This window comes from Podarcis bocagei (genome assembly GCF_964188305.1).
Source record: "Podarcis bocagei genome assembly, chromosome: 9".
NCBI lineage: Eukaryota > Metazoa > Chordata > Lepidosauria > Squamata > Lacertidae > Podarcis > Podarcis bocagei.
In genome coordinates, this window is record NC_138134.1 from 17,198,962 (window position 1) to 17,214,096 (window position 15,135).

A 15,135-nucleotide genomic window follows, 5' to 3' on the forward strand; every position below is an offset into this window, starting at 1 on the left:
CTGGATCAGGATTGTGCTCCATCTAGTACAGCACTCTGTGCTCACAATGGCCAACTAGATGCCCACAGGAAGCCCGCAAGCAGAAGCTGAGCTCAGCAGCTGGAACTGAGAAGAATACAGGCTCCAGCCGTGGAGGGAGCTGGAAACCACAGGAAGAAGCAGTAGAAGAGTTTGGATTTGATAGTCCGCTTTATCACTCCCCGAAGGAGTCTCAAAGCGGCTAACATTCTCCTTTCACTTCCTCCTCCACAACAAACACTCTGTGAGGTGAGTGGGGCTGAGAGACTTCAAAGAAGTGTGACTGGCCCAAGGTCACCCAGCAGCTGCATGTGGAGGAGCGGAGACACGAACCCGATTCACCAGATTACGAGTCCACCACTCTTAACCACTACACCACACTGGGGAGACTGCTCTTGAGCTCGAATCCTGTTTGCTGGTTTCACACAGCCATCTGTTTGGTCACTGTGAGAACAGGATGCTGGACTACATGGGCCCTTGACTTGATCAAGCAGACTCTTCTTATGTTCTTATGTAAGGTAAGGGAAAAGGGAAAGGACCCCTGGATGGTTAAGTCCAGTCAAAGGCGACTATGGGGTTGCGGTGCTCATCTCGCTATCAAGCCGAGGGAGCTGGCGTTTGTCCACAGACAGCTTTCTGGGTCATGTGACCCACATGACTAAACTGCTTCTGGTGCAATGGAACACCGTGACGGAAACCATGGCACGCGGAAATACCATTTCCCTTCCCACCGCAGTGGTACCTCTTTATCTACTTGCACTGGTGTGCTTTCAAACTGCTAGGTTGGCAGGAGCAGGGACAGAGCAATGGGAGCTCACCCCATCGCGGGGATTCGAACTGCCAACCTTCTGATCGGCAAGCCCAAGAGACTCAGTGGTTTAGACCACAGCACCACCCGCATCCCTACTATGTTCTCAATTAGAACATAGCCATTATGACTAGGTGCTATGGGTAACCTTGTCTTTCACAAGTTTCTTTAATCCTCTTTTAGGCTTGTGGCCATCACTACATCTTGAGGAAGCAAAATCTTCTTCGTGGAAGAAGTACTAGTCTGTCCTGAATCTTCCAACATTCGGCTTCACTGAATGGCCCTGAGGTTGTGTATTATGACATAGGAAAAAGCTTTTCCCTATTCACTTTCTTCATACTGTGCATAAGCTTATATACTTCCATTAGGGGACGTGGATGGCACTGTGGTCTGAACCACTGAGCCTCTTGTGCTTGCCAATCAGAAGGTCAGCTGTTCAAGTCCCCATGACGGAGTGAGCTCCCATTGCTCTGTCCCAGCTCCTGCCAACCTTGCAGTTTGAAATCACGCCAGTGCAAGAGATAAATAGGTACAGCTGTGGCGGGTAGGCGTTTCTGTGCGCTCTGGTTTCCATCATGGTGCCCCATTACACCAGAAGCGGTTTAGTCCTGCTGGCCACATGACCCGGAAAGCTGTCTGTGGACAAACGCCGGCTCCCTTGGCCTGAAAGCGAAATGAGCACCGCAACCCCATAGTCAAAGGCGAAATTCATTGATTTGCTGCATTTTCAGAACACCCAAAATCAACTACCTGAAGCTAAAGGGAGGGCTTCTTGCTGGTCCTGCCTTCAGGAGCTTTATGTGTCAGAGCTATGAAGACTGGAACAAAATGAGCCAAAGCTGGAGCCCATTCAATGCTTATTCCAAGATCAAAATAAAATGTTTCATAGAAACTTAGCATTTATATTGCTTTCCAGGGAAGCATTTTTCTCTGCAGCTTTTTCTTTATACAATACTCTGGTCTCTTGCAAACAGCAGTTGTTGCCCTCTTTAATATTTGTTTGATGGTTATGATATATCTTTTCCACACCGTAGTTGATTTAAACATCACTCTCAGTTCCCTCCCTACTCAGCTTGCTTTGTCTTATTTGAAAGTGGCCAGGCTTCATTTAAAAAAAAAAAAAATTCAAGGTTGCCAGATTTCAATCTGGTGACCCTCCAGTTTCCTCAAGAGTACTGCAGTTCTTAATAAGGTTGTCAGACCACAACTGTCAGAGACCAGGCTGAGGGGTACTGCTCTGATGACAAATGGTGGGAGCCTCCACCTTTCCCTGCTCCTGACCAGAATCCTGAAGCTGCCCAGAAGCATTGGAGCAGTATAGATTTGGAACAGTGGTTTGCAGAGGGGTATAGTTCTGAAGACAAAAGTTGGGAAGAACTGGAGGGTGAACAGCAAAGTGTAGAACAGCAAATGAGAGAGTGCTAACAGACTCTCTCTCTCTCTCGCTGGAAAGTGTCCAGCCTATCAGTTCAAGGTCACGTAGAGCAAATAAGATGGCTACACAAAAAGGACAGTGGTTGTGAGATCAGGTTGCAAGATGGAAGTGACTAGGGGGGAAGTGGGTGTAATCCTTAATTGGGAACACCTTCATTCCAAGAATGGATGTTTAGTTCTTTTGCTGTGATCATGAAAGACTCTTTAAATGGTAAGTGACTCTTTTCGCTTTGTCCTGCTTATCTATGACCAAAGGGGGAGAGGAAACTAAGTCTCCAGAGCCTGACAACAACCTGGAGGACAAACTCTGAAGTGACACAGAAGCAACAAGTGCAGCCACAGTGTGCTCTGGTACCATTTTGGCTTCTCTTGCCTGCCTGTCAGGAATGAGCCAGCTCCTAATGGAACATTACAGTCTGCTGCAGAACTGGAAAGTTAAATCTGAAGCAGGCTGAACAGCAACCAGGGCTTAGTGAAATGTCCCCACCCCTTGGAATGCCAGTTGCCGAGGGAACGACTGAGAGCGGGCTGGAACACAGCCAAAGCTCTCAAGAAGTGCAATCAGGCGGGAACAGACACAGAGATAGTACAACAGAGCAGGAAGAGGTTGGAGCTAATCCAATAAATCCAAGGTGTCGTCGAATGGGAGGGCTTCTAGATAGGAAGCAAAACAAGAGGCGCAAAGGACCATGGTTCAATATATTCTGTAGAAATCAAAAGAAGTCTTCAGAAGGATCATCTTGAATAATGATGCTGGAGGCTTTGTTAGAGCCATCCAGAGCTATCTGTCCATTTTTGCAATAAATCCTCCTTTTTAATTAGTTACGCTTACTGTGTTATCAAGTGGACAGCCTGGACTCCTGACACTACCAATACACCTCATGCTGGAACAAAAAGTATACTGGATGATGATGATAATGATTATCATTATTATTACATTTTTATTTATGCCTCACCTTTTCTCCCTGCCAGGAATCAAGGCAGCTTACAGATTTTTTTAAAAATCACAGAAAAAACAATAATTAAAAACAATTAATTTCAGAATACTGAAAAACTCAGTGTAAGTATGTTAAAACGCAAATAGGATTTGAGTAAGAACAGCGGTGGGGATGAACTTTTTCTTTTTTTCTTTTTGTAAGGGAAGGTACAGAGTAACTATAATAGGCAGTATAAATAGAAATTTTGGGGGAACCAGGGAGGGAGGGAGAAAGGGGAAGTTGTAGGTGGAATGATTGATTGCTAAATGTGAAATTTAGTTGAACTGTTTATTTGTTCAAAAATTATAAATAAAATTATTAAAAAGTATCATACTGGCACATTCTTACATATTTATTTATTTATACCCAACCTTTTCTGCCTGCCGGGACTCAAGGCAGCTGACAGATAAAACAAGAATCACAAAAAGAACCAGAGAAAAAGCAATCATTAAAAAAAACAAATAAACATTAACAGAATTAAAGTTATAAAAACAGCATGGCACCAGCACTTTCATTAAAAGCAATCAATTCTCATAGCTTCTTGGAACAAGAAGGTCTGCCTCTGATTTTGCCTAATGGAATAGTGCTGCCCTGTCTCTGATAGATAGTGCCAATCCAATCCTCTGATGGGGGCAGGTGAGTGAGAAAAAGTGAGGCTAGATATCGCCCCCCGCTCCTGCCCCTCATATTTAGCCTGGTGACTACACAGCCCCCAACATCTGGATTTACAGAGTCATTATGCTGCATCTATTTGTCCTGCATTGTTCCTGGTCCAGCTCAGGGCATGTGTACAGAAAGCTACTTTGGTGCACAAATGCCTCTGTGCAGATTGGTATAACGATCTCTGGCAGGCAAGCAGCCTGATAAGCAGCAAGGACTCTCCATCAGTTTTATGTTAGTTTATTTACAAGAAAAACACATCCAGAGCGTGGCGATCAGCCTGCTTTCATTAACAGTAGTTGATCAGTCTGACTCATCGTCCCTCCCACAACAGGAAGAACACCAAAATCCTGCCTTTCTCCTCCTTCCCTTCCATTGTTCTCTGAGCTTTTCCAGTCTACTAGTACGGGGACTGAACAGCTGGCCTGTCTCTTCCCCACAGACACAGCCTCTGACTCTGGCTTATCTGCTGGTTGCCTGGCAACGCTCTGGTTAACATCCAACTCTTCCTCTCCTTCAGAGCTAACAGCTTCTTCCCTGGGACGGAGGGGCTCTGGGCTGTCCTCTCTAAACTCTGACAAACAGCTCTCATCTGCAGAGTCGGCCCCTTGCTCACTTAGCTCAGTTTCTGAGACTGACTCTTCTGCTGAGTTCTGAGGGGCCATGTTCCTGACAACATTCCTGACAACACTGATAAGCAGTTCCTGAAGACTTATTTGCCCCCTGCCTTCTGTTTTGAATATATATATTCTGTTTTACAATTTAGAATATTCATTTAAACACCTTTAAAATATCAGTGACTTTCCTTCTTCTCCTTCCATGGTTCATTTTGCATATCACAAATCCCTGCATATTTTACCTAAACCAAACCATTCATTATTCCATTATTACATCCATCAAGACTTATTTACACTGTTGAATTTAACTTAATGCTGCCAGCGTTTTCAAATATACACAGTTTCCACCCATATTTTCAGGAAACATTTTCCAATCTTTAAATGTAAGTTCTTTTTGTTTTCTTATTCTATGTGTTAAGTCCACAAGCGCATATTCCATCAGCTTAAGTTGCCATTCTTCTTTACTTGAGACCCCACTTCATTTTCTAACAAAACACGGGCCGCAGTAGTAGCATACATAAATAACCATTTTTGACACCTGGGAATTTCCATCTGAATTATCCCCAACAGAAAGGACTCTGGTTTTTTCAGGAAAGTATTTTAAACATCCCCCCCCCAATTCATTATGGATTATCTCCCAATACTCTTTTACCCTTTTACAGGTCCACCACAGATGAAAGAATGTTCCCTCAACCTCATTGCATCTCCTGCACTTATCTGATTCAGTCTTATACATCTTAGCAGGCCTACTCAGAGTTAAATGCCACCTGTAAATCATTTTCAGGTAGTTCTCCTTCAAGGAATAACACGCTGTAAATTTCAAAGCAGTTTTCTAAAGTTTTCCCCAGACTGTTTTGACTTTTGTACAGTGCCTAGACCTTTTTTCAGATGCAATAATAAAATGGTTGGTGATTTTGCAGCTACTCTTAAATCATGGAGTACCACAAGGCTTAAAAAATACAGGGTTTGAGTACCAAAGCACATTTGCCCTCTTCACTATAGATCTCACATGGAGAGAAAAAGATTGTGATTGCAATTCCTATCCCAGTACATTTGTGAAACTTTCTGTACTACCTATGCACATCCAACCTTGATCCATGCTCATCTTTAATGCACACAAGGATCATCCAGATAATCTATAATATAATAATAATAATTTATTATTTATACCCCGCCCATCTGGCTGAGTTTCCCCAGCCACTCTGGGCGGCTTCCAATCAAGTGTTAAAAACAATACAGCATCAAGTATTAAAAACTTCCCTAAACAGGGCTGCCTTCAGATGTCTTTTAAAGAGAAGATAGCTGCTTATTTCCTTCACATCTGAAGGAAGGGCGTTCCACAGGGCAGGCGCCACTACCGAGAAGGCCCTCTGTCTGGTTCCCTGTAACCTCACTTCTCGCAATGAGGGAACCGCCAGAAGGCCCTCAGCGCTGGATCTCAGCGTCCGGGCTGAACGATGGAGGTGGAGACGCTCCTTCAGGTATACAGGTATATAATCTGATAAATATATGTATTCTGAGAGCAATACTTTGCCATAGCAATCCCAGTTCTCCCACATACACATGTGTTCATTGTACCCGCAATGATGGTGTGAAAAGTACTCTTGTTATTTATAGATGGCAGTATAAAATGTTTTGGAGGAACACATGCAACACTTTAAAAAAAATGCTCACAGCATGAAAATGTTCATTGAATTCAGAAGCAGAGAAAGGGGTACAGATGGTGCATTGTGACAGATTTTCTCATTTCAAAGAATTAAAATGTGGACTTTTGCTGGACCTTCTGTCTGCAATGAAAAGGGCAAATCATTATCCTGAATCTCATCCGCTCTCAAGTTGCTGTGACCTTTCCCCTCCAGTTTTCTCTGTGTACAAACAATTTTAATTAGTACTGTAATAAAACATCATGAGGATTCAAACACTGGGCATCTGAAGCCAGCAGTGTCAATTTGAGAATCTGCACAAATCACTAATTGTCAAGATCTGGAATGCAAAACTTGTGTTTTGTGTTATAATATATGCTTGGAGGTTACGTTCCTCATCTATGCATCCTGTTTGCATTTTAAAAAATTGACAACCCCCTCCTTATTCGTGGGTTCAAGTAAGAAAGCATTTCTGTCACTCTCCCAACATAGCAAAACCTGTGGTCATCCAATTAAACTGATTGGCAGGCAGCAGAGTCAGCTCAGACAAATGACTTTTTCAAACGACACATAATTAATACATGGGAATTTCTCCCACAAGATGTGGTGACAGTCACTAGCTTAGGCAGATTTAAGAAGAGATCATGGAAGTTAAGTATTTCAGTGGCTGCTGTCATTACGGCAATTATATGGGATTGCAGATTCAAAGGCAATATGCCAATGAGTGTCATTGCTGGAGGACACAGCAAGAGGAAGCTATGGCCTCTGCTTGTGACTGGAGAAATTTAGCTGGACATGGGACTAGATGCTAGACCCAAATGAAATCTGGTCCAATTCCACTGGTCAAAAGATCTTGAGTATGATATAATTGTCATCTTGTGAAAAGTTATGGAAGGAAGATTTAAAATTTACAGCATGTTGTACGCTGAAAGAGAACTATATGAAAATGATGCGCTGATGGTATTTAACTCCTACTAGGTTAGCAGAAATGTACAGAACTGCTACCAATATATGTTAGAAAAGTAATGATAAAGAAGGCACTTTCTACCATATGTGGTGGCTGTGCAAAATAACAAAAGTTTTCTTGGAAATGATATATAATGAATTGAAAAAAAATGTTTAAGTTAACTTTTGGGGGAAAAACAGAAGCTTTTTTTACTAGGAATTACAGGTGAAGAAATACCAAAGGAGCAGAAAAGACGTTTTATGTATGCGACAACAGCTGTGAGGATGCTTTTTGCCCAAAGATGGAAGGAGGATAAAGTCCCACCCAGAGAAGAATGGATAATCAAGATGATGGACTATGTGAGATGGCAAAATTGACGGGGAGAATCAGAAACCAAGACAAGAAATTTAATAAAGAATGGGACAAGTTTATAGACTATCTTAAAGAACACTGTAAAATTTTGAAAACGTTAGCAGGATTGACATAACACTTGTGATGTATGAATTTGATGGTTAAAATGGGATACAAACAAAATTTGGATAAATACAATAAGATGCAGTAGAGAAAATATGTGCAGTGGAAACCGTGATGGAGCGGGAGGGAAGTCCAGGGATTAAGGAAATCCTATATATGTATTAAACTGATGATATTGGACTGTAAATGTTATATGAAAAAACTGGATGAAGAAGAAGAAGAAAAAATCTGGTTCTTTTCAGTAAGCCTCTTTTTAATGAAAAACCAGAATCCCAGTGCCGCCACCATTACCAGTTTGGCACACAGACATCACCATCAGGAAAAAAAAAAAAAAACCCTCTTAAATAATTGATCCTAAACTAAGACCAATACCTTAGGTACATTATATTATGATTTTCAGTCAACTCTTTGACTATCCTATAAGCAAGGTACTCTGAGATTCTGAGAAGCAATGCATTAAATTAATAACTACCAAAGTTGTCTGTATCCCTGCAAACAGTGCATAATGCATTACTTGTTTCACATGATAATCTCAGCACTTATGCCTACAGGGAGTAGTAAAATAAATGTTAGCTTTACTCTCTGCACTGGGGAATGATATACATGTTTCATTAAGGATGCTTTCTGGTGGGTAATTGAAATAGGAGAGAATTGTTCCCTTAGTTAAGAAAAAGTCTGAAATCAATTCACTTTCTTTAATAGTCAAACACACACACAGAAAAATCAGTAGCCATCACCCCTCTTGGTCATTATACAGAAGGTTTGTAATAAAGTGTTTCATACACTCCTTAGTTTGGGAGGTCCATGAAGTAGAATAATTGAATAATTTTATATGTCTAGATGCTGCCAAACCCCCACACAGTGTTAACTGCTTCTTCTCACTTGAGAGTTAAATCACAGTTATTGAGGACAATGTGTTCTTCTGCCGATTTTTAAAATATGCAGTTGGAATGTGTGTGTCTCTGTTTCAATTAACTTAAAAGGGCTCTGGGCAGGTGGACAAAACTTATATTCGGCACTCTGGGCACAGTGACAAAACAGAATATCATCTGAGTTCGCTGTCCAAAAAGGAGGTTTACCTTTCCCCCTGCCTACTTCCATAGTTGCAATTGCTACTCTGAACAATGCCAGAAGGATTTTTGGTAGGAATCTTCCTGACCAAACACCAGGGAGACCTTTTTGACAGTAAGAGCAATTCGACAGCAGAACAAACTCCCACAAGAGGTGGTGGACTCTCCTTCCTTGGAGGTTTTTAAGCAGTGGTTGTCATTTAAATTCTACTCAATATTACCAATTCTACTCAATATTACCTTCAATATTACCAGTTCTACAAATTCTACTCAGTATTGATCCAGAGTAGATTCCAATGTATAGTCAGCAGAGTAACAACTGAAACACGTTGCAGGATTCCCAAAAATAGACCAGAGACAATTGTACAGTGGTACCTCAGGTTACATATGCTTCAGGTTACACACTCTGCTAACCCAGAAATAGTGCTTCAGGTTAAGAACTTTGCTTCAGGATAAGAACAGAAATTGGGCTCCGGCAGTGTGGCGGCAGCAGGAGGCCTCATTAGCTTAAGTGGTGCTTCAGGTTAAGAACAGTTTCAGGTTAAGAACGGACCTTCGGAACAAATTAAGTACTTAACCTGAGGTACCACAAATAATTTGCATTTTATTTATTTGTTAACATTCTTATATTACATCGGTAAACATTGTCATAATACATTACAGGACTTACTATAACATAATTTCCAACATGTATACAAAAATTATATACAAATTTTATATACCTAGAAAGAAAATGAAACCAAAAAAGAACGAACAAAGAGAAAAATAAAAAAAATAATATACATACCAACACACTAGACTTCCTGTTTATCCCGTTGTATATTCCTTTTTTACAAATGAATGTACTCTTATTTATTGTATATTTCTTTACATTTTATCTAATACATTCCTATATCAATATGTGCTCTTAGTCTTATTTCTCAACTCATTCTCACTCCAACGTCAATCAAATGCTAGCATAGATAGCGAACCTTTACTGTATTTTTGAACATAGGTTTTATATCTATCCCGATGGTCACAAATCCAATACATTCGGGAATGGCACTGTCTATAAGAAATCCAATGGCAGCAGACTTAACTGAAACTTACAATAACTTACAATAAGTCTAAACCTTAATACTAAGCATACTATGTGCAGAACACCACACCAGAAGGAAAAGAGATAGAAAGAGAAAGTGAAACTCAGGCTCCTTCTGGCCCTACTTTTATAGTCAGCATGACCGTGAAAGAAAGAGATAACAGAACCAGTTTAAACCAGCTGTACTCAGCTTCTCTGAAGGAATAACCCAAACATCAGGAACCTTCTGCTTGCTTCTTTCACACAGAGAAGCTTCCAGAACCCTCTTGAATTAATTAGAATAGGAAAGAAAAGATCTCTACACATCAGATCAATACTTTCTGCACTAAAAAAAGCAAACTGACAGGGGTTGGATGGCCATCTGTCATGGATGCTTTTGGTGAGATTCCTGCATTGAAAGGGTTGGTCTACATGACCCTCAGCATACCTTCCAACTCTATAATTCTATGGTTCATATTAAGAGATTAATAATAATAATAATAATAATAATAATAATAATAATAATAATAAATTTTATTTATATCCCGCCCTCCCCAGCCGAAGCCGGGCTCAGGGCGGCTAACAACAATCAAATAATCAGTCAAATAATCACACAATCTAAAAATATTTCATTATAAAAATTAATTAAATCAAATTGATGGCAACCAATTAAGCAAAATTCTGAGCAGGTTGCCAGAGGAGGGAGTCAGGCTGCGCCCTGACCAAAAGCCTGGCGGAACAACTCTGTCTTGCAGGCCCTGCGGAAAGATGTCAGGTCCCGCAGGGCCCTAGTCTCTTGTGACAGAGCATTCCACCAGTTTGGAGCCGCAGCCGAGAAGGCCCTGGCTCTAGTTGAGGCCAGCCTAACCTCTCTGAGGCCTGGGACCTTGAGGATGTTATTATTTGCAGACCGTAGGTTTCTCTGTGGGGCATACCAGGAGAGGCGGTCCCGTAGGTACGAGGGTCCTAGGCCGTATAGGGCTTTAAAGGTTAAAACCAGCACCTTAAACCTGATCCTGTACTCCACCGGGAGCCAGTGCAGCTGGTATAATACCGGATGAATGTGCTCTCGCAGCGAAGACCCCATAAGGAGTCTCGCCGCGGCATTCTGCACCCGCTGGAGTTTCTGGGTCAGTCTCAAGGGCAGCCCCACGTAGAGCGAGTTACAATAATCCAGTCTGGAGGTGACCGTCGCATGGATCACAGTGACTAGGTCAGGACGAGAGAGATAAGGGGCCAACTGCTTAGCTTGGCAGAGATGAAAAAATGCCGCCTTTGTTATAGCTGTAATCTGCGCCTCCATAGAGAGGGAGGTATCGAAGATTACACCCAAACTCTTAACGGCCGGTGCTGGCACTAATTGCACCCCCGCAAGAGATGGGAGTTGCCCCCTCGATCCCATATCGTCCCGCCCCAGCCAGAGGACCTCTGTCTTCGAAGGATTTAACTTCAACCGGCTCCCACGTAACCATCCAGCCACAGCTTTCAGACATCTGGTCAGTGTGTCTGGGGCCGAGTCAGGATGGCCATCCATCAACAGATAGAGTTGGGTGTCATCAGCATACTGATGGCAACCCAGCCCAAAACTCCGGACAAGCTGGGCGAGGGGGCGCATAAAGATGTTAAAAAGCATCGGGGAGAGAATTGCACCCTGAGGCACTCCACACACCAAGGAGTGGCGTGATGACAATTCCCCCTCAAGCGCCACCCTCTGTCCCCGACCAGAGAGAAACGAGCGCAGCCATTGAAGGACTGTGCCCTGGATCCCCACGTCGGCAAGGCGGTGGTCCAGGAGTTCGTGATCGACCATGTCAAAGGCTGCTGACAGATCTAGAAGAATCAGCAGCCCCGACCCGCCTCGATCCAGCTGCCTGCGGAGATCATCTGTTAGGGCGACCAGAGCCGTCTCGGTCCCATGACCAGCACGGAAGCCGGACTGGAATGGATCTAGAGCAGATGTTTCATCCAGAAACCTACCAAGCTGTTCAGCAACCGCTCTCTCAATCACCTTACCCAGGAATGGAAGATTCGAGACCGGGCGGTAATTGGATAGATCTGAGGTATCTAATGATGTTTTCTTTAAGAGCGGACGCACCACCGCCTCCTTCAGTTCCCCTGGGAATATCCCGGTGCCAAGGGACAAATTGATGATATCCCCCAGGGGGCCCCGCACCTCGTCTGGACACGCTCTAATCAGCCATGACGGGCACGGGTCAAGAGGACAGGTGGTGGGCTTTCCAGCTTGGAGGAATCTGTCCACATCGGCTGGAGATATCCGGTCAAAGTGGTCTAATACTGGACCCGAGGACAGTCGAGGGGCCTCCAGTTCCTTTATTGTATCCAAATTGGCAGGGAGGTCATGGCGGAGCAACAGGACCTTCTCCGCAAAAAAGCTCGCAAATGCCTCACAGCTGTGTGTCAGATTGTTATTTAAATTTGGCTGTCCTTCAAGGGACGTTAAAGACCGAATTATACTAAATAATTGCGCCGGGCGAGAGCTAGCGGATGCAATGGAGGCCGAGAAGTAAGACTTCTTAGCGGCCTTCACTGCCATCTCATAGGTTTTCATAAAAACCCTATAAGATGTTCTTGAGGCTCCGTCACGGGCACCCCGCCATACTCGCTCTAGCCGTCTGAGGTCCCGCTTCATTTTCCGAAGCTCCTCGGTAAACCAGGGAGCCCGGTTTCTGCGGGGTCGCAGAGGGCGCTTAGGTGCGATCTCATCGATGGCTGCCAGGAGCTGGGTATTCCAGCCCTCAACAAGCTCAGTCAATGAGTCGCCAGGGGGAGTAAGGTCCCGCAAGTCTTGACGGAATCTATCCGGGTCCATCAGCCTCTGCGGGCGAGCCCAAATCGGCTCGCCACCTAAGCAGGGTGGGGGTGGAAAGTCAATCCTGGCTTTCAGAGCGTAGTGATCAGACCATGGCACCTTCATCGAAGGAGACATGATCACATCTATACCGGCACCAAAGATCAAATCCAGCGTGTGGCCTGCTTGATGTGTGGGGCCCGAAACAAACTGGGAGAGCCCTAGTGTCGCCATGGAAGACACCAGGTCCAGAGCCTGTGAGGAGGGAGTGGCATCAGCATGGAAGTTGAAGTCTCCCAATACCAATAGGTTAGGGAACTCCAAGGCCCAGCCGGCCACCGCCTCCAGCAGGCCTGACAGGGTGGCTGCTGGTGCGCTAGGTGGCCGGTACACCAGCCAGACAGCCAAGCTCTCCTCGGAGCCCCACACTAGGCCAACACATTCAATGCCGGGGATCGATGGCGATGGTAGAGCCCTGAAAGGACAATCTTCCCGGATTAATACTGCCACCCCTCCCCCCCGGCCCACAGTCCGTGACTGGTGGAGGACGGTGAAACCCGGGGGCGCCATCTCTCGTAAGGTAACAGTTACCCCTTCGCGCACCCAGGTCTCCGTCACACAAGCCAGGTCGACTCCCTGCGAGATAAAGAAATCTCGCAGGGTAGCGGTTTTGTTGCCTATAGACCTGGCATTGCACAACACCAGTGAAGGAGGTGAGTAATCCTTGCTCACCCTACCCTCGTCTCTCGGGATGGGGCGCAGATTGGAAGGGGTACGAGCATATCCGTATCTCGATCCCCTTCGCCTATAACATCTGCCCCCACCGCCATACCTCCCTCGCCCCTCCACGGTAGCAATCCCAGGCCTCATACTAACCTCCATTTACAAAATACAAAGCAAAACAACCAAAGACAATTATGCCCAAACAAAACCAATCCCCACCCCACTCAATATTCAACCCCAAAAATAAAACAAAATGGAACAAACAAAAATACATAGATAAAAACCACCATTCACGGTGGTACAACAAAGTAAACAATAAAAGCACCTTTAAAACACCTTAATATATATATAAACATCTTTAACATTTGCAGCAGATAATGAAATAATATAATATTATAAAAAACAACAACCCCCATTTAAGGTGCTGCAAATTAAAAGCAATTAAAACATTTAAAACTATTTTGTCCATTGCTGCCGGTAGCTGCTCTGTCCTCTAAACTGTAATGGTAGTGCAGGCCCCGCCCCCTAGGCCGGATGGAGTTGGCAGAAAAGGGAGCGGTCCTCCCAACACTCACGCGAGCAGCAGCACCAGCAGTCGTGTCCCGGAGGCCTCTCCCAGGCCTCTTATGCTGTGGCGATGAGTGCAGGCCCCGCCCCCTAGGCCGGATGGAGTTGGCAGAAAAGGGAGCGGTCCTCCCAACACTCACGCGAGCAGCAGCACCAGCAGTGGCAATGAAGACAGCCACCCAGCCACCCCTGATGTGTTACCACAGAGAATCCCCACCCCAGGGTGGTAGCACACCTTTACACAGCTGCAGGCTTCCAAATTTCAGAATTATCTTCAGCTGATAAGTCTGCAGCATTTTTCTCCAGTGAACACAGAATAAATGAATCTGCTCTGTACAGTTCTCTCTTTATGGCAGACTGGCTCTCCCCCCCCCCAAAGAACAAAGGACATACAGTGGTACCTCAGGTTACATATGCTTCAGGTTACATACACTTCAGGTTACAGACTCCACTAACCCAGAAATAGTGCTTCAGGTTAAGAACTTTGCTTCAGGATGAGAACAGAAATCGTGCTCTGGCAGCGTGGCAGCAGCAGGAGGCCCCATTAGCTAAAGTGGTGCTCCAGGTTAAGAACAGTTTCAAGTTAAGAACGGACCTCCGGAACGAATTAAGTACTTAACCTGAGGTACCACTCTACCTGATCTTGCCAATGTCTATATACATTTGAGATATTGAATTGGCTTTTGGTACAGGAGCACATTTTCAGATTACAGTGGTTCAGTATCTGAAAATGTTCTAGAAGCTTCCGCCTGTCTTCATCCTGACTGCCTCTGAAGAGCTTTTAAAACATTGCATGATGTGAATGGAGAATTGCACTTCTTGGTCCTTTGCATTGGCCCCCTGAAGGAGCATCTCCAACTCTTCCATTCAGCCCAGACACTGAGATCCAGCTCCAAGGGCCTTCTGGTGGTTCCCTCACTGTGAAGTTACAGGGAACCAGACAGAGGGCCTTCTTGGTAGTGGTGCCCACCCTGTGGAATGCCCTCCCATCAGATGTCAAGGAAATAAACAACTACAGTGGTACCTCAGTTCCCGAACATAATCCACTCCGGAAGACTGTTCGAGTTCCAAAATGTTCAAAAACCAAGGCGCAAAGGGCTGTCTGCAAATTCAGCTGAGAAAATTGAAAAGCACACAGCGGAAGCCATTCAACTTTCCTGCTTGGCAGGGGGTTGGACTCGATGGCCCTTGTGGTCTCTTCCAACTCTATGATTCTATGATTCTGAGGTGCGTTCAAAAACGGAAGCATTTACTTCCAGGTTTTCGGCGTTGGGGTTCCAAAATGTTCGTCAATGGAGATGTTCGAGAACCGAGGTACCACTGTATCTGACT

At 44.5% G+C, this 15,135-nt stretch overlaps 1 protein-coding gene across 1 annotated transcript in view; it reads right to left on the reverse strand.

Annotated features, from left to right (window-relative positions):
* Positions 1 to 3,627: 3,627 nt before the first annotated feature.
* Positions 3,628 to 15,135, reverse strand: part of LOC308594447 (uncharacterized protein) — a gene marked incomplete at its 3' end in the record, with an annotated part of 43,928 nt that continues 32,420 nt past the window's right edge. The window contains exons 2-3 of the mRNA XM_081207518.1: positions 11,965 to 13,345; positions 3,628 to 3,636 (exon numbers count right to left, since the gene is read on the reverse strand). Coding sequence (XP_081063644.1) covers positions 3,628 to 3,636; positions 11,965 to 13,083 — 1,128 coding nt within the window. The 5' untranslated portion in view covers positions 13,084 to 13,345. The remainder of the gene's footprint in view (positions 3,637 to 11,964; positions 13,346 to 15,135) is intronic.